This window comes from Oncorhynchus gorbuscha, linkage group LG12, assembly GCF_021184085.1.
Source record: "Oncorhynchus gorbuscha isolate QuinsamMale2020 ecotype Even-year linkage group LG12, OgorEven_v1.0, whole genome shotgun sequence".
NCBI classification, from domain to species: domain Eukaryota; kingdom Metazoa; phylum Chordata; class Actinopteri; order Salmoniformes; family Salmonidae; genus Oncorhynchus; species Oncorhynchus gorbuscha.
In genome coordinates, this window is record NC_060184.1 from 12,075,497 (window position 1) to 12,097,965 (window position 22,469).

Sequence of the window (22,469 nt, forward strand, 5' to 3'; positions counted from 1 at the left end):
GCCGTGAAAAATGATCCCACGCTCCACCAAGCAATATCTAATTGAACAATATTAAAGACAAAGAAACATTTCAGAGCATAAAGATGTCAGTGGTTCCCATTTGAAATAATAAGAACACCCTACTCTATTTGATACTTTGGTCATTGATTTAGTCAACAAAGGTGTGGGTGCGCAAAAGTGATTGAAAAAGAGCATAAAGCATGATCTCAAGTCCTCTTGTCTTATTAACATACTATAGTGTAAACGTGACAAACCATGAAAAACAATATTATTCTCAAAAGGCTTTATTTGTGTGTTCATACAGGCTATGTATTGCACATGGATATTGTAAAAAGGAGGCTACATTTGGCTATAACTTTAACAAAGGTCGATGTTACAATGTGTTACAATGTTACTCCTACTGAAAAGACCAAAACACAGTGTATGTTGCGGCTAAATGTGTAAGTTTATGGACATAGGCTACCTGAGAGGGACTACATATTTTTCTCTGCCAATCCATTCCTGATATCATCTTACCTTGGGACAGAGCCTTTAAAGATATAGCATAGAAATGCCTTTCCCGTTAAGTAGGCTGTTTGTGTATCATGGCTCCGTTATCCTTGAGAATAAGGTCCTATGTAAACAACACATTTAAACATAGGCCTATAGCTCAATCCAGACGCGTTCAATTATTTCCTTCATTTCCTCAACATTATGGGGTAACATAGAAGATGCTTCGATAGGAATGTTGTGATGCCAACAACCCAAATAAGGGTACCAAATGAAGGCATAACTTAAATATTGGAATGTTAGGCTATAATGCTAATTTTCAAAAAGCGTTAATGCATTATAAGAATAGGCCCTATTAAGCAGTTTGAATGGTGCCCAAAAAAAGCATGTGCGTTTAGGATTGTGTAGTTCTCGCTGGGGCATCTCCGTTTTCCATGGTAACTATCTCCTCCCGTCTGTGCTCTGGTACTTTAGAAAACCGATCCGTTGTTAAATCCGAATCACGTTGTGCATCGGTAAAGGGAACCGGTCCCCGCGTACCCCGGGCCTGGTCAGAGGGAGAGTCGGTGCGCAAAGTCGGATGATCTGCTTTTGGAGCCACCGCGGCTTCCGCCAGCGTCACTCCGTTCATCCGAGAAGAATCCGTAGTTTGGCTCTCTTGAATATAATCCAACCCAGATCCTTCCACAGGTTCATGTTGTACCCCAACAGCAGGAGAGACCAAGCTAAACGTCCACCACTTATCCTCTTGGTCCATGGTTGCGTGCGTAGGCAAGTTCACCGAGTCCTCTCCAGTGACACTTGGAGACCTGTGTCTGACTTCTGTTGGAGTTGCCAATTTGTTGTTTGTGGCTGGGTAGCTTTGCGCAGAGACCAAGTGTATTTTCGTTGGTCCAACATTCACTGTTTTGGGCGTATTGTCGTCTGCGGAGACCGTGGGACTTTTACTACTGCGATCCGCCCACTGAAATGCCTCAGTCCCGGACGTCTCTGTTTTGATGGTAACTGGTGATGCCTTGGACCTCGTTTCGTCGCGTATACTAGCGTCCGTCTGCGTACCTGTGTGCATTGTATTATTTGGCACACTACTGGTGGTTATGTTCGTAGTAGTATTCGCCGCGACAACGGTCACAGCATTGGGGCTCGCAAATGACGAGGAGGCGGCAGACGTCGGTTTCCATATTAGGCTGTAGTATATGGCCAATATTATAGCCGCCAGAGAAACGGACAATACGTATGCGAAAACAGTGGCCAGTCTCACCCACTTTTTGTTAGTCTTCGCAGCCATTTTCGCCTTTTTGTCCCCCGTGTATGTGGCGGGTTTCCCCCGTTCCATGTTGGGCATGAAGTCCCTGTCCCTCATTTTCGACCTTCTCCCTCTTCGCTCCGCCGCGCCTTCCGTCTTGAAGGATTAGATGGTATCCACGGTGCAAGAGAAGACGCTTACCCGCTTAATTAACGCACACAAAATGTGTCTTTCACACCGACGTATCACTTCGTAACCAAACAGATTACTATCACGCTCATCTTGGCTCGGATATAACACAGGCTCACTTTATAAAGCGATGGCACCCTTCCGTTATTTACTAGGCATTTACTGGGAAGATAATGAGATGGTGCGGTGCGCTAGTCTCCGTGGTCCATGCGCTTTCTGCTACGCTCACTGCAATTGTTTATCCCAACGAAAGCTCTTGTGGGCGATTATTTAGAGGCTTTGCGTCCAAGCAGCGAGGATGTGATTAATTCAACTCATTAAATGAGGTAACGTACAAGGGCGCCTCAGCAAAGTAAGTGGACAGTCTGGTCTCAAAAAATGGTCGGGAGGCGGGCCTTTGATGAAGCGAGGAAATTTCAATATTTTTTTTTACCCTGCATTGATCAATTTCACTGTCCTCAAATGCCATGATTTCAAGACATCAGACTTAATGAAAATAGGCTACATGTTTCTCTCTCGTTGCATTAGCCTATACTTATTGTAATATGCATAAGGATAGATGAGTGCACATGGTGATCTTTCTTTTTTACGTCCATGTAAAAACACAAAGATAAAAACTAACCATACTGGACCACATGCAACACACACAGTATGTCACCTATCAGCCTATAGGCTATATTATAGACCTATAGCCTGCCTGCCTGCCTGCCTGCCTGCCTGCCTGCCTGCCTGCCTGCTGCCTGTCTGTCTGTCTGTCTGTCTGTCTGTCTGTCTGTCTGTCTGTCTGTCTGTCTGTCTGTCTGTCTGTCTGTCTGTCTGTCTGTCTGTCTGTCTGCCAGAACACCCGATTACAGGCAATTGACCAATGCCCACAAACCAGACACACTGAAGGTTATTTTGAATGATAAATAAAAGATCCCTGAAATGTCCATACGCATAATTCATAAATCCCCCCAGGATCTATTTTGGATTACTTTTTTTGTTGTCATTGTTCAGTCATCATCAAATACTTGAACTACATAAAGTCTTGATGAACAATGAGTGATGCCTATACTTATTGAGCACATGCGATTGATTGCATGGACAGCTCCGCGTAGTAAACCATTGGGACAAACAGAGGTATGAGCAAAGCTAAGGTGCACCTGTTGGTGTAACAGTATAGCGCGCACCACCGCTAACTAGCTAGCAATTTCACATCGGTTACATTGGAAATTGTGATAGAATACAGAATTGTCATCTTACTGAAATGTTACAAAAGCCCAAGAAGGGTCTCTCTGGCTATCAAAGTCTAATTTAATTTGAAGGATGGGGGAACTGCTTGATGAAGCTATTATGCACCATTGCGCCTAAGCCTATACTATAGCCTACTTATTCGTTGTAGCTACCTCTTAAGTTGAGAAAGGCTTTTATTTCTTACCCTTCTATTGTGGTTGGTTGAAGTTAGTGACACTTTTAACCTCGCTGATATAAGACCTATCTATCAATTTCTCACCAAATAAATGTTCAGATCAGATGCTCAGATTACCAGACAAGGAAGGCTGTGCACAAATGATAATTTATTCCATTTCTGTAACTCTTTTCGTAGAATAACAAATACATTTAAACTACATTGTCTCGGCGGAATAAAAGACCACAGGAGACCGTTTTTTCTTTTTACATGCAACAATCCATGGTTTCACGCTTCACACTTTAGTCACAAACCGGCGTCGGCTGTGTCTCGATGATGGCATTGCGCGAATCACGTCAGCGCCATGACGCAAGCTACGTTCCAAAGCCAGCAGGCACAGCTCCGTGACGCACCAGGGACTGTCAAGGGAGGGGACCTTGTTGTTCTGGGACTCCATCCAACTAGCACAGCCAGGAATGCGTTACTTGTTTCTCTTTACATAGACCATTTATATTGACTTCCCGTGTTGGGTCCAGACCTCTCTCATAACTGAATGTAGGCTATGAAAAGGTTCATCATGGTCCCCATAGCTGCCTGGTACATTGATCTAAATTGGATTTGGTGATCAATTATTGATGCTTTAGTGTTTTCAAGGTCAATGTGGAGCATCATAGTATCCTTTTCTGTCTTTGCACAAGGTATAGGCTTGAATAAGGGACATTCCAAATAAAAGTGCTCTTAAAAAAACAGATATTAACAGATACATCCACTCATTGCCTAGCAGAGAAAAAAGTAATTGGTTGAGAGAGAGAAAAAAACAAGGGTTTCCTGGATCTTACATAAAATTTGATTTGCATTTAGGCAGAGGCTCAAGGATAAAACTCAATGATTTGTGCTGATGAGGGTCTTACTTTCTGCCAGATGAGGTGTGTGTGTGTGTGTGTGTGTGTGTGTGTGTGTGTGTGTGTGTGTGTGTGTGTGTGTGTGTGTGTGTGTGTGTGTGTGTGTGTGTGTGTGTGTGTGTGTGTGTGTGTGTGTGTGTGTGTGTGTGTGTGTGTGTGTGTGTGTGTGGTGAGAACTATAGCCCATTTATCCCTAATAAGCACATTGTCAACAGATGTTCCATCAGCCCCTAGTTTTACACAACCATATGCAAATCCAACACCGTCCACTTGTGTATGTTGTAAACATGTGTGCATATGACCAGATCTCTTTGTGAATTAGCAGTACATAAATTAGTAGCCTATGTCTGCACTACTGCTCGCGCCAACCACTGCACAGCTTAGGTGTGCGACTGAGCGTACCTGTATCTGTGAAAAGGGACATATTCTGTGCGCCATAACCTTTTCCATATTCCCTCTGGGATTTCTCTATGAATTTTGGATGGGTGGTCTCCAGGGAGGCAGAGACAGGGGCCACTGGGTTAATGTTGCTGACTGACAGCAGGCCTACGTCAGTCAGTCTCCCCTGGTGACTGTCTCCAATGGCGACAGCCTCCGGAACACATCTGTGCTCCTCTGCGTTTCATCCTCTAGAAAATGGGGGGAGTGAGTGTATCTGTAATATTTTAATGAAAAAATAAGCACATAATGTACCTGCTTATTCCTGCAAGTGTGTGAAATGTAGAGGCCTATGTGTACTTTTTGCAGTTTTAGCTCTTTTTTTTGTGAGTGTGAGTGAGTGAGTGAGTGAGTGAGTGAGTGAGTGAGTGAGTGAGTGAGTGAGTGAGTGAGTGAGTGAGTGAGTGTGCTCATTCATGTGTAACTAGTGATCTAGTGTTAGAGTGACAGATGTAACCAGTCACTGCAGATTGGCAATCCACTTGTATCCATTTTGGAGCTCAGCAGGTGTCCTCAAAATCTGTTCTGGAACATGGCCGCTATCATGACATCATGACTTCCTCCTTAGAGCTATAGTTAGCCCATCTGTCAATACTCCTGTGACATCATTTCCTGTCTTTACGTAGTTTTTGATGCTTTTGGGATCTTGTGACACAGTATCAAGAGTGTGTGTGTGTGTGTGTGTGTGTGCGTGCGTACGTATGTGTGTGTGGCAAAATCTCTTGGTGGCCTTTGAGCAGCGGTGTTGGGAAATAAAGTGTCTGGCGCCAACAGCAGCAGCTGGGCACTATAAACTCAGGGGAGGAGGCGCTCTGACTCTTCGGCGCTGCCAGGCACTCAATTACAGCCAATTAACCAATGCACACAAGCCAGACACCCTGAAGGTTATTTTGCATTAAAAATAAAAGATCCCAGAAATGTTCCATACGCACCAACGGCTTATTCCTCTCAGATTTTGTGCACACATTTGTTTGCATCCCTATTAGTGTCCTTTGCCAAGACAATCAATCCACCTGGCAGGTGTGGCATATCAAATAAGCTGATTAAACAGTATTATCATTATACAGGTGCACCTTCTGCTGGGGACAATAAAGGCCACTCTAAAATGTGCAGTTTTGTCACAAAACACAATGCCACACATGCCTCAAGTTTTGAGGGAGCGTGCAATTGTCATGCTGACAGCAGGGATGTCCTCCAGAGTTGTTGTCAGAAAATGTAATGTTAATTTCTCTACCATAAGCCACCTCCAACTTCGTTTTAGAGAATTTGGCAGTAGGTCCAACCGGCTTCACAACAGCAGACCACGTGTATGGCGTTGTGTGGGCAAGGGGTTTGCTGATGTCAACGTTGTTGCCCTACGGTGACGGTGGGGTTATGGTATGGGCACGCGTAAGCTACGGACAACAAACTTAATTGCATTTTATCGATGTCAATTTCAATGCACAGAAATACCTTGACGAGATCCTGAGGCCCATTGTTGTGCCATTCATCTGCCGCCATCACCTCATGTTTCAGCATGATATTGCACAGCCTCATGTCGCAAGGATCTGTACACAATTCCTTGAAGCTGAAAATGTCCCAGTTCCTGGATCGACGTGTACTACAGAGTGTTCCAGTTCCCGCCAATATCCAGCAACTTCGCACAGCCATTGAAGAGGAGTGGGACAACATTCCACAGGCCACAATCAACAGCTTGATCAACGCTATGTGAAGGAGATGTGTCGCGCTGCTTGGAGTAAATGGTCACACCAGATACTGACTGCTTTTCTGATCCAAGCCCTGAACTATTTTTTTAAGGGTTCTGTTATCAACAGTATTCCCAGTTATGTGAAATCCAGAGATTAAGGCCTAATTCATTTATTTTAATTGACATTTATATTTTTGTTCAGTATGTTTTACATTTGTTTTTCATTCATATTATTTCAGCACTTTTGTATGGCTACACAATCTATGTTTCATATCTTACATAAAGAAGTGTCGTGTTTGACAGGTTTGAGCTGTTTGACAAGAATGTCCGATTTTAGCAAGGATGGGTGTGTGTGTCTGTCTGTTTGTGTCTCTCTGCGTGTGCGTGAGCGTGTGCGCACGAGTGTGCGTGTGTCCCAAAGTTATTATCGTTTTGTTAGTTTTACTCTTTTATTTCTATTAGTTGTTTATTTGGAATTCAGATTAGTTTCAGTTGTCAGACCTGATTGGCTAGTATTTACTTCATTTCAAATGTGTAGAAATATTTCTATTTTGTTTTTATATTATTAAGTTTCAGTTTTAGTTTTAGTGTTAGGGAGAGAAAACGTGTGTGGCTTGGAGACATTATGTTGTCTATGTCTGGGGGACAGCAGTGCATAATGGGATGGGTCAGGTCATAGGTCAGGTTTAATAGGGCAATCAGCAGTTGCTGCATCCATTGTTTTACTTATAAATTATGTGTACACATTGATTCTTGAACAATATAACTTATAAATGCCTCATTAGCTTAGTTTGATTGTCGGTCCCCATCAGAATCCAAAATATAAGCTTATTTTACTCCAATGTTTGTAAATGTGAACAAACACTGCAGCCTCAAAACATGGTTAAAACTATAATCCTTGCAGGTCTGTCTGTTAATGTTAGAGTAGTTGCAATTCTCCATCCCCATCCTTCAGCTTTTTACCAAAACAGTCGCAGAGTGGCTTTGTTATTGTTTAACCTGCTGATTGGTCCTTTAAATGATGAGGTCAAGTGCAATGTGACTTGGATTTAAAAGGAATAGCGCTAACACTGGTGTAAAAATATATGGCGGAAGGCAACTCTTTCTCACCCATGTTCAAACCAATCCAATGCTTTTCACCTTAGTAGGACAAGTTAGCTACATAGCCTGTTTTTTCCCTGTTAGCTTGTGATAGTGATGTCGTCTCAGATATCCCAGACCTTGGAGCATTGTAAGCTAGGCAAGCAACTCATCTGTCTAGAGGCTAATAGTGACATCGCCATCTCCTGCCAGCATTTACCTTCCAGATTCAGTAGCTTGAAAACGTCCTGAAAATATTGAATAACGCATTGGAAACCCAATTGGATTTTTGCCCAAAATGTAGATTAAAACAACATAATTCATGATAGTTTTTTTTATATATATTTGAGTTAGTTAATTTTGGAGTCGAAGATAATAGTTTCATTGTTGTTTAAGTTATAGGTTTGTTAATTACTTTTACTTCAGTTTACTAAATCATTTTTTCATTATTTGTTTTAATTTTAATTTCAGTTTTAGTTTATTATAATAACATAGGTGAATGCTCTGAAAAATGAGTCTTGATATTCACAACACCTCCAAAGATGCCTTAGAATATCTTTGTCATACAAACCAATACCCAAACTATCTTCACATTATGGGTCTGCAAGCTGTGCTGTGATTCATCCCTTCTGATTTGCCCACAACCAAACAGAATGAGGTACAGCCTGAGATAAAGGGTCTTGGTGCCTGGTTCTAATTGGCCACCGTCTGCACATCAAACAGGCCTCTCTCTCTCTTTTCACCCCCAGCCACCTCAACTAGAGGAGATCAGAGAGAGAGAAAGAGAGGCATAATAGTTTTGAAACGCAATGAGTGAGTGTGCATGCACCTTTATCTGTCAATGCATGTGCATGCACCTTTATCTGTCAATGCGTGTGCATGCACCTTTATCTGTCAATGCGTGTGCATGCACCTTTATCTGTCAATGCGTGTGCATGCACCTTTATCTGTCAATGAGTGAATGTGCACCTTTATCTGTCAATGCGTGTGCATGCACCTTTATCTGTCAATGCGTGTGCATGCACCTTTATCTGTCAATGAGTGAGTGTGCATGTACCTTTATCTGTCAATGAGTGAGTGTGCATGCACCTTTATCTGTCAATGAGTGAGTGTGCATGCACCTTTATCTGTCAATGAGTGAGTGTGCATGCACCTTTATCAGTCAATGCGTGTGCATGCACCTTTATCTGTCAATGCGTGTGCATGCACCTTTATCTGTCAATGCGTGTGCATGCACCTTTATCTGTCAATGCGTGTGCGTGCACCTTTATCTGTCAATGCGTGTGCGTGCACCTTTATCTGTCAATGCGTGTGCGTGCACCTTTATCTGTCAATGCGTGTGCATGCACCTTTATCTGACAATGCGTGTGCATGCACCTTTATCTGTCAATGCGTGTGCATGCACCTTTATCTGTCAATGCGTGTGCATGCACCTTTATCTGTCAATGAGTGAGTGTGCATGCACCTTTATCAGTCAATGCGTGTGCATGCACCTTTATCTGTCAATGCGTGTGCATGCACCTTTATCTGTCAATGCGTGTGTGTGCACCTTTATCTGTCAATGCGTGTGCGTGCACCTTTATCTGTCAATGCGTGTGCATGCACCTTTATCTGTCAATGCGTGTGCATGCACCTTTATCTGTCAATGCGTGTGCATGCACCTTTATCTGTCAATGAGTGAGTGTGCATGCACCTTTATCTGTCAATGCATGCGCGTGCACCTTTATCTGTCAATGCGTGTGCATGCACGTTTATCTGTCAATGCGTGTGCATGCACCTTTATCTGTCAATGCATGCGCGTGCACCTTTATCTGTCAATGAGTGAGTGTGCATGCACCTTTATCTGTCAATGAGTGTGCATGCACCTTTATCTGTCAATGCATGCGCGTGCACCTTTATCTGTCAATGAGTGAGTGTGCATGCACCTTTATCTGTCAATGCGTGTGCATGCACCTTTATCTGTCAATGAGTGAGTGTGCATGCACCTTTATCTGTCAATGCGTGTGCATGCACCTTTATCTGTCAATGCGTGTGCATGCACCTTTATCTGTCAATGCGTGTGCATGCACCTTTATCTGTCAATGAGTGAGTGTGCATGCACCTTTATCTGTCAATGAGTGAGTGTGCATGCACCTTTATCTGTCAATGAGTGAGTGTGCATGCACCTTTATCTGTCAATGCGTGTGCATGCACCTTTATCTGTCAATGAGTGTGCATGCACCTTTATCTGTCAATGCGTGTGCGTGCACAAATGTGTGTGTATACCTGTATCTGGGGGAGAGTGGGACATGAGACAGACACCAACACAGCCCTGAAAGGGGGCAGGTACTGCTCCACGTAAAATGTGACACACCGTGGTCACTGTCAGGTTTAGCACGTGCCCTGGTAACCCCCCCTGATATATCTAGTAGTTTTCAATTAAATGCCTTATTCATATAAACGTGGTTTCCTCATCCCGTGTATACATCTTGTTATTTATTATGTACGAAATGACACTGCCCTGCTTCTTAACACTGCCCTGTTTTTGTCCTACACAAGAGCACAAATAGAAGTATATCTCATACGAATCATAAAAATATTAATCCTATTTGGATGATACACTGTACATTTACTGAACTGTACACTGTACGCACGCATGCACGCACGCACGCACGCACGCACACACATACATACTGTATATACACTGTATGTACAGGGCCTTCAGAAAGTATTCAGATCCCTTGGCCTTTTACACATTTTGTTACGTTACAGCCTTATTCTAAAATGTATTAAATTGTTTTTGTCCCTCATCAATCTATACACAATACCACATAATGACAAAGCAAAAACTTTTTTTAAATTACAAAATAAAAACGGAAATATCACATTTACATAAGTTTTCTGACCCTTCACTTAGTACTTTGGGTATGACGCTACAAGCTTGGCACACCTGTATTTGGGGAGTTACTCCCATTCTTCTCTGCAGAACCTCACATGCTCTATCAGGTAGGATGTGGAGCATTGCTGCACAGCTATTGTCAGGTCTTTCCAGAGATCGATTGGGTTCAAGTCTGGGTTCTTGCTGGGCCACTCCAGGACATTCAGAGACTTTTCCCGAAGCCACTCCTGCATTGTCTTGGCTGTATGCTTAAGGTTGTTTTCCTGTTGGAAGGTGAACCTTCGCCTCAGTCTGAGGTCCTGAGCTCTCTGAAGCAGGTTTTTATCAAATATCTCTCTGTACTTTGCTCTGTTCTTCTTTGCCTCGATCGTGACTAGTCTCCCAGTCCCTGCCACTAAAAAACATCCCCACAGCATGATGCTGCCACCACCATTCTTCACCCTAGGGATGATGCCAGGTTTCCTCCAGATGTAATGCTTGGCATTCAGGCCAAATAGTTCAATCTTGGTTTCATCAGACCAGAGAATCTTAAGGTGTCTTTGGCAAAGTCCAAGCGGGCTGTCATGTCAATTTTACTGACGAGTGGCTTCCGTCTGGCCACTCTACCATAAAGGCCTGATTGGTGGAGTGCAGCAAAGATGGTTGTCCTTCTGGAAGTTTCTCCCATCTCCACAGAGGAACGCTAGAACTCTGTCAGAATGACCATTGGGTTCTTGGTCAATTCCCTGACAAAGGCCATTCTCCCCCGATTGCTCAGTTTGGCCAGGCAGCCAGCTCTAGGAAGAGTCTTGGTGGTTCCAAATTTGATGGAGGCCACTGTGTTGTTGGGGACTTCCTTCAATGTTGCAGAAATGTTTTTGTACCCTTCCCAAGATCTGTGCCTCGACACATCCTGTCTCGGAGCTCTATGGAAAATGTTTTCGACCTCATGGCTTGTTTTTTGCTCTGACATGCACTGTCAACATTGGGACCTTATATAGACTAATGTTTGCCTCTCCAAATCATGTCCAGTCAATTGAATTTACCACAGGTGCACTCCTGGATGATCAATCTCAAGGATGATCAATGGAAACAGGATGCACCTGAGCTCAGTTTCGAGTCTCATAGGAAAGGGTCTGAATACTTATGTAAATAAGGTATGTCTGTTTTTTATATTTTTTTAATACATTTGCTAAAATAATTATGGGGTATTGTGTGTAGATTGCTGAGGATTTTTATTTATTTTAATCCATTTTAGAATAAGGCTGTAACGTAACAATGTGGAAAAAGGAGTCTGAATACTTTCTGAAGGTACTGAGTATATACAGTACCAGTAAAAAGCTTGGACACATATTCATTCAAGTGTTATTCTTAATTTTTACAAATTTCTACATTGTAGAATAATAGTGAATACATCATCTATGAAATAACACATACGGATCATGTAGTTAACAAAAAAGTGTTCAACAAATCAAAATATATAGTTTTTTCTTCAAAGTAGCCACCCTTTGCCTTGATGATAACTTTACACACTCTGGCATTCTGTCATTCTCTCAACCAGCTTCATCTGGAATGTTTTTCCAACGGTCTTGAAGGATATATCACACACGTACTGAGTACTTGTAAGCTGCTTTTCCTTCCCTCTGCGGTCCAACTCATCCCAAACATTCTCAATCAGGTTGAGGTCGGGTGATTGTGGAGGCCAGGTCAAATAGCCCTTACAGAGCACCTACTCTGCGTCACAAAGACACATCAGCTGGAACCGAAAATCTCAAATTTGAACTCATCAGACCAAAGGACAAATTTCCACCAGTCTAATGTCCATCGTGTTTCTTGGCCCAAGTAAGTCTCTTCTTCTTACTGGTGTCCTTTAGTAGTGATTTCTTTGCAGCAATTTGATCATAAAGGCCTGATTCATGCAGTAACCTCTGAACAGTTGATGTTAAGATGTGTCTGAAACTTGAATTCTGTGAAGCATTTGGGCTGCAATTTCTGAGGCTGGTAACTGTAATGAACTTATCCTTTGCAGCAGAGGTAACTCTGACTCTTCCTTTCCTGTGGCGGTCCTCATGAGAGTCAGTTTCATCATAGCGCTTGATGGTTTTTGCGACTGCATTTGAAGAAACTTTCAAAGTTCTTGACTTTTCCGGATTGCCTGACCTTCAAGTCTTAAAGTAATGATGGACTGTTGTTTCTCTTTGCTTATTTAAGCTTTTCTTGCCATAATATGGACTTGTAACAACACAACACAACTGATTGACTCAAACGCATTAAGAAGGAAAGAAATTCCACAAATGAACTTTTAATTAATCAATGCATTCCAGGTGACTACCTCATGAAGCTGGTTGAGAGAATGTTCAAGAGTATGCAAAGCTGTCATCAAGGCAAACAGTGGATACTTTTTTGTGGTTACTAATTTCATAGTTTTCACTATTATTGTGCAATGTAGAAAATAGTTTCAAAAAGAAGAAGAAAGAGGCTGTGTGTGTAGGTTGTATGACACAAATCGAATCAAACCAAAGTTGGTCACGTACGCTGAATACAGTGAAATGCTTACTTACAGGCTCTAACCAATAGTGCAAAAAAAGGTGTGTGTGTGTGTGTGTGTGTGTGTGTGTGTGTGTGTGTGTGTGTGTGTGTGTGTGTGTGTGTGTGTGTGTGTGTGTGTGTGTGTGTGTGTGTGTGTGTGTGTGTGTGTGTGTAAAGAAATGAAACAGTAAAAAAATATTTGAAAATAAGAGTAGCAAGGCTATATACAGACACCGGTTAGAGTCCGAGTCAGAATGAAAGGAGAATTATATTTATATTAAATATTTTTGTTAGTTTGTCTTTACTGTGAGTACTACGAATGTGTTTCACATTCTGTTGTTAATGTTATTCATTTGATTTGTAAAGTAATTTTAACGAATCACAAACATTCCCCGTAAACACCTCTAGAGGTCAGTATTGGTCAAGATATGCTGTCATTGATCAGCGAGAATACAATTTACACAATTTCAAATACTGTGCAATCCCTGATTCATGGTTGTTTCAGTAAAACGATAGATCTATTTACATGTAGGGAATGAACTAGCTCATTTTAAAGAGACAGATATATGACTCTAATAGGAAAAGGGCGGGATATAATGCACTTCCCCCTCTGACACTGCCAAAACAAGAGGAATACATTTGTTCCTCTGATCGGATCGGTGTGTGACTGAGTGTACCTGTATTTGGCATGTGTAGCCTTTGGTTATGTAGATAAGCAGGCCTCAGCGATCATGCTTATGGTTCATTTGAACCCTTTTGTTTTGACACTACAAGATCGAAGTAATCCATTTTCTAAAAATGGGAGCTTAGTAGAACTAGTGTATGATTTTACTTAACAAAAATGAATGCTTTTAAACCAAACCCAGCACAGTTGCAGTGACAGTTTCAGTCTGGTCGGGGGAAGATCCTCTCCCCCTTGTTTGATGAGAAGCTGCGGGGTTGGGATCGAGTACAGGCCTGTTACCCTGTTTTCCCTGTATTCTGATGTATGATACACCTGCCAAGTATTTTACATTCCTCAAACTTTATTCATCAAATGACATCATCCTTAGAAAAACCAGAGTATGTATACATTAAGCAATGTCTTGGAGGCAGTTTTTAGTGCAGAGCAGTGCTTTATTTTCCTAGTTGTAATACAATGTTGTTAGTTTAAGATGTTTTAAGGATTTGAGATGTTATGGTGCACAGTTGGCAGCATTCATTTCCAATGTACTTTACAAAGGTAGAGACAATTTGGTATTGTTACATTGACAATGGACACACTGTTGGAACAGATTCAAATGAAAGGATTACATTAACTCATGTTTTGGGAGTTATATATCATTTAAGGAAACATCTTTGTTGACATCAAAACATGTCCCATCCTTTTTTCTCTGCTTTAGATCAACAATATTACACAGCATGTCCCCGCTACGGTTTACAGACTGTCCTCAAAAACAACATGACCACTTACTAGACATGAAGCCACGCTTACACATCCACCAATGCATCTTTCTGCTGTATAGTTTAAACATGTGTGTACGATGCGGGGAAGACATGCACAGGCCCTAAGCAAGACATTTATGTAATCATCATAACCAACCACGGTATTCACATTTCACTTTAACTGTGGAATTACAATACAATGTGATTTATGTTGCATAGGGAAATTATTTAGGACATTAGAATTAGGTGTGTATTCTTAAACCAATGAAGCCTATTCCTCTTAAATAATTAGGTGTGTATTCTTAAACCAATGAAGCCATATTCCTCTTAAATAATTAGGTGTGTATTCTTAAACCAATGAAGCCTATTCCTCTTAAATAATTAGGTGTGTATTCTTAAACCAATGAAGCCTATTCCTCTTAAATAATTAGGTGTGTATTCTTAAACCAATGAAGCCTATTCCTCTTAAGTAATTAGGTGTGTATTCTTAAACCAATGAAGCCTATTCCTCTTAAGTAATTAGGTGTGTATTCTTAAACCAATGAAGCCATATTCCTCTTAAATAATTAGGTGTGTATTCTTAAACCAATGAAGCCTATTCCTCTTAAGTAATTAGGTACATGCATTCAATAATATGATTATTGTGATTACTCTCATTACTATAATAGCTTGATTAAAACATTTACATGCTTTGCAAGAAGATCGATTTCCCTTATAATCCGGTTAACATGGACAGCTGTTAATCAGGCTACCTGATGAGGCTTTGAAAAATGCAGAAAATACCCTATCAATTTAAACGTTTTATCACAGTGATCATATACTTTTTGGGAAGCCTATTTGATTCTGAGTTTAGACATATAAGGTTTGCATCTGAAAATAATTTCTATAATGCATACTTTCCAAACTCACTTCACTCGTGCCGAAGAGGGAGGATCGCACTGCTGTTGAGAGCAGATCAAATACACAGCAGGAACTCCGATGAAGGTGTCCTAATTATTCAAAAGATTGCAACAAAAAAAATCTCAGTGTTTTAATCGGTTTATGCTTACGTCGCTTATGACCGTACAGCGATTAAGATAATCAGTAAGTAAGTAAGAAAGTAAGAAAGTAATTATTGAATTATAAGTATGCATGTAAAACATACTCATTGTCTAGAATATGGGTTATATTCTTCATATCCTACATTCTGTTCTATAATGCAATTGTGAGAAAAAGGTGTAATTGTTCTAATCAACACACCTGTGACATTGCTCTTTTGGGACCTCCTCACTCATCCAAGCCCTTCTTGCCGGACCCGTCCCGGGTCTTGGCCCGGAGTTTGTTCACCTGGGACTCAGCGATGTCTGCTCGCTCTTCAGCCTCCTCCAGCTCATGCTGCAGCTTGCGGAACTTGGCCAGGTTGGCATTGGCCTGTTCCTCTGCCTCCTCGGAGGCGCGCTTGTAGGACTTCACCTTCAGCTGCAGCTTGTCCACCAGGTCCTGGATGCGAGCCATGTTCTTGCGATCCTCCGTCGTCTGGTAGGTGAGCTCCTTGATGCGCCGCTCGTACTTGCGCACCCCCTTGATTGACTCTGTGCCCCTCTTCTGCTCCGCCTCCAGCTCGCTCTCCAACTCCTTGATGCGTAACTCCAGCTTTTGGAGCTGCTTCTTCCCACCCTTCATTGCGATTTGTTCTGCCTCATCCAAACGGTGCTGCAGGTCCTTAATGGTCTGTTCCATATTCTTCTTCATACGCTCCAGGTGGGCGCTAGTGTCTTGCTCCTTCTTCAGCTCCTCGGCCATCATGGCTGCATCGGTGATGGCCTTCTTGGCCTTCTCTTCAGCATTGCGGTTTTCCTGTACAGCTTCCTCCACCTCGGTCTGCAGTTGGAGCAGATCAGCCTCTTGTTTCTTCTTCTGGTTGATAAGGCCTGTGTTTTGAGAGTGCAGGAGCTGCATGCGCTCTGTGGCTTCAGTGAGCTCCTGTTCGGCCAGCTTGCGGCAACGCTCTGTCTGCTCAAGAACACCCCGAAGTTCCTCCAGCTCTGCTTGGAACAGATTGTTCCTGCGCTCCAAGAGAGCAATGTTCTCCTTCAGGTCTTCATTCCCGTGTGTAGAGTCATCCAGCTGCAGCTGGGTATCCTTCAGATATGACTGGCTAATCTTAAGCTGCTTTTGGGCATCAGCCGCCTGTCTGTTGGCTTGGCTAAGCTGGATCTCCATCTCGTTGAGGTCGCCCTCCATCTTCTTCTTGACTCTCAGGGCTTCGTTGCGGCTCCTGGTCTCAGACTCGAGGGAGGTCTGCAGTGACTCCACCATGCGCTGGTAATTCCTCTTGACCTGTTCCATTTCCTCATCTTTCTCGGCCAGCTTGCGCTCAATATCCGCCTTCACCTGGTTGAACTCCAGCTGTGCCCGAAGGATTTTGCCCTCTTCGTGCTCCAGGGAACCTTCTGCCTCCTCGAGTGCTGACTGGAGCTCTGCTTTCTCTTGCTCCAGCTGCTTCCGAAGTTTCTCCAATTCATGGGCGCTTTTCCCTCCCTCACCAAGTTGATCAGTAAGGTCAGAGATCTCCTCCTGCAGGTTCTTGTTCTCCCTTTGAATGGTCTCCAGGTGATCCAAGGACTCCTCATAGGCATTCTTCAATTTGAAGAGCTCAGTGCTGAGAGACCGAGCCTCCTTCTGGGAACCCTCGAGCTCACACTGTGACTCCTCATACTTCTGCTTCCACTCAGCCATGACTTTGTCAAAGGTTCTCTGCTTCTTGTCCAGAGCTGCAGATGCTGCATTAGATCTTTCAAGATCCAACATCAGGTCCTCAATTTCATTTTGTAGGCGACTCTTGGTCTTTTCGAGAGAGGAACACTTTGCGTTCACAGCCTCCACAGCCTCCTCTGCTTCTTGCAGTCTTTGGACTAACTTCTTTTTAGCTTCCTCCAGCTCCTCAGTTTTCTGGATTCCATCAGTCTCATACCTTGCCCTCCATGTGGACACTTCAGTGTTGGCCTTGGATAGTGCCCTCTGCAGCTCTGCCTTGGCCTCCTGCTCCTCCTCAAACTGTTCTCTGAGCAGGTCACAGTCATGACGGGAAGACTGCACGGCATGGGCCAGTGAATTCTTTGCCTTGACCTCCTCCTCGAGCTGCCTGCGCATATCCTCCACCTGCTGGGTGTAGGAGCTCTTGCCCCTGGTGAGTTGTGAAATCAGGCACTCTTTCTCCTCCAACTGACGTCCCAACTCTCCATTTTCAGTGAGCAGCCTGGCCCTCTGTGAGGAGAAGTCATTGAGGGACCTCTGGGCCTCCTCATACTTGGTCTTGTTCTCATTCATATTGTCTTCCATTGATCGGCACATCTTCTCCATGTTGGATTTGGCCTTCACCACACTCTCCATATTTGAGGACAGGTCGTCTAGCTCCAGCTTCAGCTCACTCTTCTCTTTCTCTAGCTTCTGCTTGACACGCTGGAGGTTGTCGATTTGCTCACCCAGTTCGGCCACACTGTCCGCATGCTTCTTCCTCAAGGATGCAGCAGTAGCCTCATGTTGAAGCGTGGATTCCTCCAGGTCCCTACGAAGTTTCAGAAATTCGTTCTCCCTCTTCTTGTTGAGCTCCACCTGGGCAGATGTGGCCCCTCCTGCTTCCTCCAAACGCTCACTTATGTCCTCTAGTTCACGGGAGAGATCAGATCGCTGCTTCTCCACTTTGGCTCGGGCTGCTCGCTCAGCGTCCAACTCCTCTTCAAGCTCTTCGATTCGTGCCTGGCTTTCCTTCAGTTTCTTCTGGAGCTGAACTCCAGCCACCTGCTCATCCTCAATCTTTACAGTCAGGCTGCTCATCTCAAAGTCTTTCTTCTTGAGTTTGTCATCTAGCTGTTGTTTGTCATTCTCCAAATCCATCAAATTCTCTTGGTTCAGTTTTAGGTCTCCTTCAAGCTTTCTCTTGGAGCGCTCAAGCTCCATTCTGACTTTCTTTTCGTGTTCCAGGGAGCCCTCAAGGTCATCCACCTGTTGCTCCAGCTTAGCTTTAGCTTTGGTCAAGGTGTTGGCTTTGTCCTCCTCACTCTGTAGGTCATCGAGTGTCTGCTGATGAGCCTCCTGCAGTGCCTTCTTCTCTTTGGTCAGCTTCATAATGTTTTCATCCTGGGAAGCCATCTCCTCTGTGAGGTTCTTCACCTTGTTCTCTGTGGCATGTTTCTCTTTCTCAACCTTGGCTAATGTCAGCTCAAGGTCATCTATATCTTTCTTCAACTCAGAGCATTCATCCTCCAGCTTGCGTTTCTTTGCTGTGAGATCTGCATTCATCTCCTCTTCATCCTCCATACGTTCTGTCAGTTCTTTCACTTTTGCTTCCATTTGGATCTTACTTTTTATGAGCTGCTCACAGCGCTCTTCAGCATCTGTTAGTGTGTCCTGCTCAGACTGGCATTGTAGGAGCAGGTCGTTCTTCTCTTGGAGAATACTAACCACTTTCTCCTCAAGCTCCTTCCGTCTTGCTTCTGATTTCTCAAAGGCCTCTTTGAGCTTAGTGAACTCGTCCTTTATGTTTGCCATCTCCTTGTCAGACTCAGCACTCTTCAGCAGTGGCTTGATTTTGAAGAACATCTTCATCCAGGGCCAGTTCTTAACCCCTAAAAAGGCACGAAGGTTCCACTGGATGACCATTAGAGCATCCCTGCGTTCCACAAGCTTCTGGTACTCTGCCCTCATGAGTATGGCTCTTGCGTTGGCCTGGATCATTGTAATGATGCGGGAGAGTTGTTCATCTCGCATCTCCTCCAACGTACCCAGCAAGCCTGCTTTGAAGAAGACCTTGGTGTTGCCAAACCGGTACTGAGTGTGGTCAATGTCCAATGATCCCAGCAGCTTTTCAGCGGCTTTCTTGGAGTCAATAAACTGTCCCTCAGGAATGACGGATGCATTCAGGATTCTATATCTCTGTTTGAAGTCGCCATAGAGGACTCTGTTTGGGAAGCCCTTTCTGCAGATTCGAATGCCCTCCAGCACACCGTTACAGCGAAGCTGGTGCATCACAAGGCAGTTGTCCATGATCCCTGGCGTTTTGCTCTCATTTGGGATCAAGCAGCGGACAAAGTGGGGATGGGTGGTTTTCAGGGTGCTCATCAGCTTGTTTAGGTTTTCCCTGTGAAGTGCAGATACAGTCTGGAAAGCAGACCCTTTCTTTTTGCCTCCTTTTCCACCAGCTTTGTCACCTCCCTCCGTTGCTATGATGACAAAAAGATGACTCAACAGCTTGAGGGAGGATTTTGCATAAAGACCACACACTGTTTCATTCAATGGATCTTTGTTCTTCACCAGCCAGCCAGAAATATTGTAATCAACAGTGCCAGCATAGTGGAGCAGGGCAAAGTGTGCCTCTGCCTTGCCCTTACCTGGAATTGGCTTCTGAAACATTCTATTCTTGCCCAAATGGTTGTCATATAGCTTTGCCTTAAAGGTCTGGTCACTGGCCTTGGGGAACATGCACTCTTCCTCTAGAATTGACATGATCCCAAGTGGCTTTTCAATGAGGTCAATGCAAGCTTGCAAGTCCATCCCAAAGTCGATGAACTCCCAGTCAATGCCCTCCTTTTTGTACTCCTCTTGCTCGAGCACAAACATGTGATGATTGAAAAACTGTTGCAGTCTCTCATTTGTGAAGTTGATGCAGAGCTGTTCAAAGGTGTTGAAATCAAAGATCTCAAATCCAGCAATGTCCAGTACGCCTATGAAATGCTGGCGTGCCTGTTTTGTGTCAAGGGAGTGGTTGATTCTCACCACCATCCAGTTGAACATCTTTTCATACACTGACTTAGCCAATGCACCGAGGGAATAGTAGACCTGATCTACACCTTGACCTTTGGTGACATACTCATTGCCAACCTTGACTCTGGGATGGCAAAGTCCTTTAATCAGATCTGCAGAGTTGATCCCCATTAGGTAAGCTGACTTGTCAGCAGCCTCTGTACCGTCAGGCTCTGCCTGCTCCTCCCGTTGCTTCTGTTTGAACCTCATGTTGCCGTAGTGCATTATGGCACCTGTCAACTTGTAGACCCCCTGTTTTTCCTCTGCAGTAAAGCCAAGCACATCGAAGGCACTATCAGTGGCCATCAGTTCCTCAGAATCATTGATGGATGCTACTGTTACTTCTCCTTGGGAGATGTAGGAGTAGTCATATGGATTGTTGGTGATTAACAGCAAGTCCAAGAGCTCTGGCTTTTGATTGGACAATATCTGGAAGAAAATATGGTAGTTCCTCTCAGCTTTGAGCTGAAAGGTGATACGGGACTTCTCAAGAAGGTAAGTCTCTATGTCGGCAGAGGACAGTTTCCCACTGGTCCCAAAGTGAATACGGATGAATTTGCCGAAACGTGATGAGTTGTCATTTCTCAGTGTTTTGGCATTACCGAAAGCCTCCAGTGCAGGGTTAGCCTGGATGATTTGATCTTCCAGGGTGCCCTTGCTTGGATCCCTCTTAACGCCACTAACTGCTGCAATGCTGGCAAAGTACTGGATGACTCTCTTGGTGTTGACAGTCTTTCCCGCACCGGATTCTCCGGTGATAAGAACAGACTGGTTCTCCCGATCAGTAAGCATATACTGGTAGGCGTTATCTGAGATGGAGAAGATGTGAGGGGGGGCTTCAGTCCTCTTCTTCCCCCTGTAGGCAGACACCACCTCAGAGTCATAGACAGGAAGCCACTTGTATGGGTTCACTGTCACACAGAACAGCCCTGAGTAGGTGTAGATCATCCAGGCTGCGTAACGCTCTTTGAGGTTAAACAGAACAGCTGGCTCATGGAGGAAGGTGAACATGGCCATGTCTTCGATTTTATCGTATTTTGGCGGGTTCTGGGGATGGACGTCCACCTCCTTGACGGTCACGATAGTCTGGTCCTCCCTCTTTACGATCACCTTTCCCCCCTCTTTGCTTTGGATCTGCCCCTTGACATATTCCACTTTGTCATCAACCACAAAGCACTCAGTCTTGATGTCAAAAGCCCTGGTCTGGGCTTCCAGGCGCTCCTTGTCTGACTTCCTCAGAAAGTGAGCAGCCTTCCCAAACTCAGCCATGAGAGCATCACCCATTGTTGCTGTTGGAGGTCCACAGACAAAGAGATAATCAGTTGGGGTGAACACAGAGCAAAGATCTTGTTGCTGTTGACTCTGTGGGTAACTGTGAGCTCATCTCTGCTGTCTGATCTTTATAAAGGGGAACCGAAGGCCAAATTAGGATGTAGCTGGTGGCATGACAAAAAAAAAGAACCCAATTTTATCCCAAGACTGAGAAGTGCCTTGGGGGCAGTTTCCAAGACCTTTAGCTGTTAGTATCCATTTTAGGGAAAGTGACATGTCTCTGCTTATCTCCTGCTTTCACCCTCCTTGAAATACATTCCACACAGCTCTGCCTAATAGACCTACCCTGAATGTTTACTGTAGCTCTTTAGCATTGGGTGTCCATTCATATTTGTTATTATGAACCGTATTATACAAGAGAAGTACACACAATTGGACAATTTTGAGAGATCAGAACTGACAGTAGATATTGCTGTGTTCAGCTGAATAGTCGTGACATGGTGGTTTGGCTGAATTGGTTCCTTATCTGCGGTCGGCTGCTTGCCACGGTCCCTATCTAAGAGATGACATAGACACCTCTCACAGCTCTCACAAAACAAGCTGTCTCGGCTCATCTCCACTCAACAATGCCCTTCAAATAGCACAGCACACAAAGGCACTCTGGCCTTTTTAATGGGGTGTTTCACTGATTCAGGTCTGCACATAAGTCGTATATGGATTCTCAAAATGTGTAGAGGTCATTTAGTTACATTCTACTGTATATGGCTGTCTGGTAGTTACCTAGGATCTACTGGACAATTACATGGTAAAAGGTAATTGCATCATAACAACCAAATTATTGATATTTTGTTTGTTTGTGATGAATTAAAGGCCCAGTGCAGTCAAAAACTTGATTGTTCTGTGTTTTATGTATATTTCCACTCTATGAGGTTGGAATAATAGTGATATTGTGAAAATTATGATAATGCCCTTTTAGTGTAAGAGCTGTTTTAAAAGACAGCGTGAAATTTCAGCCTGTTTTGGTGGGATGGAGTTCTGGCCTGCCTGGTGTCATCAACAGGCGATGAAATAGTTCCCTAACCCCCTCCCCACTCAGACCACTCCCAGACAGTCATAGCAAAACTCTTGCTTAAGAAATTGCTCTTTGCTAAGAAGATATTTTTATTCTTTTTTGACCATTTTAATTT

At 43.6% G+C, this 22,469-nt stretch overlaps 2 protein-coding genes across 2 annotated transcripts; both read right to left on the minus strand.

The window, feature by feature from the left end:
* Positions 1-274: 274 nt before the first annotated feature.
* On the minus strand, positions 275-2,256 carry LOC123991555. Its single transcript, XM_046293181.1, has one exon. It carries the CDS (start codon positions 1,850-1,852, stop codon positions 884-886), a length of 969 nt encoding a protein of 322 aa, XP_046149137.1. The 5' UTR covers positions 1,853-2,256; the 3' UTR covers positions 275-883.
* Positions 2,257-13,899: 11,643 nt separating this feature from the next.
* Positions 13,900-21,372, minus strand: LOC123990532 (myosin-6-like). Its single transcript, XM_046291113.1, has 2 exons — positions 15,469-21,372; positions 13,900-15,218 (listed from the first exon to the last, which is right to left on the minus strand). Exon 1 carries the CDS (start codon positions 21,292-21,294, stop codon positions 15,496-15,498), a length of 5,799 nt encoding a protein of 1,932 aa, XP_046147069.1. The 5' UTR covers positions 21,295-21,372; the 3' UTR covers positions 13,900-15,218; positions 15,469-15,495.
* Positions 21,373-22,469: the final 1,097 nt, after the last annotated feature.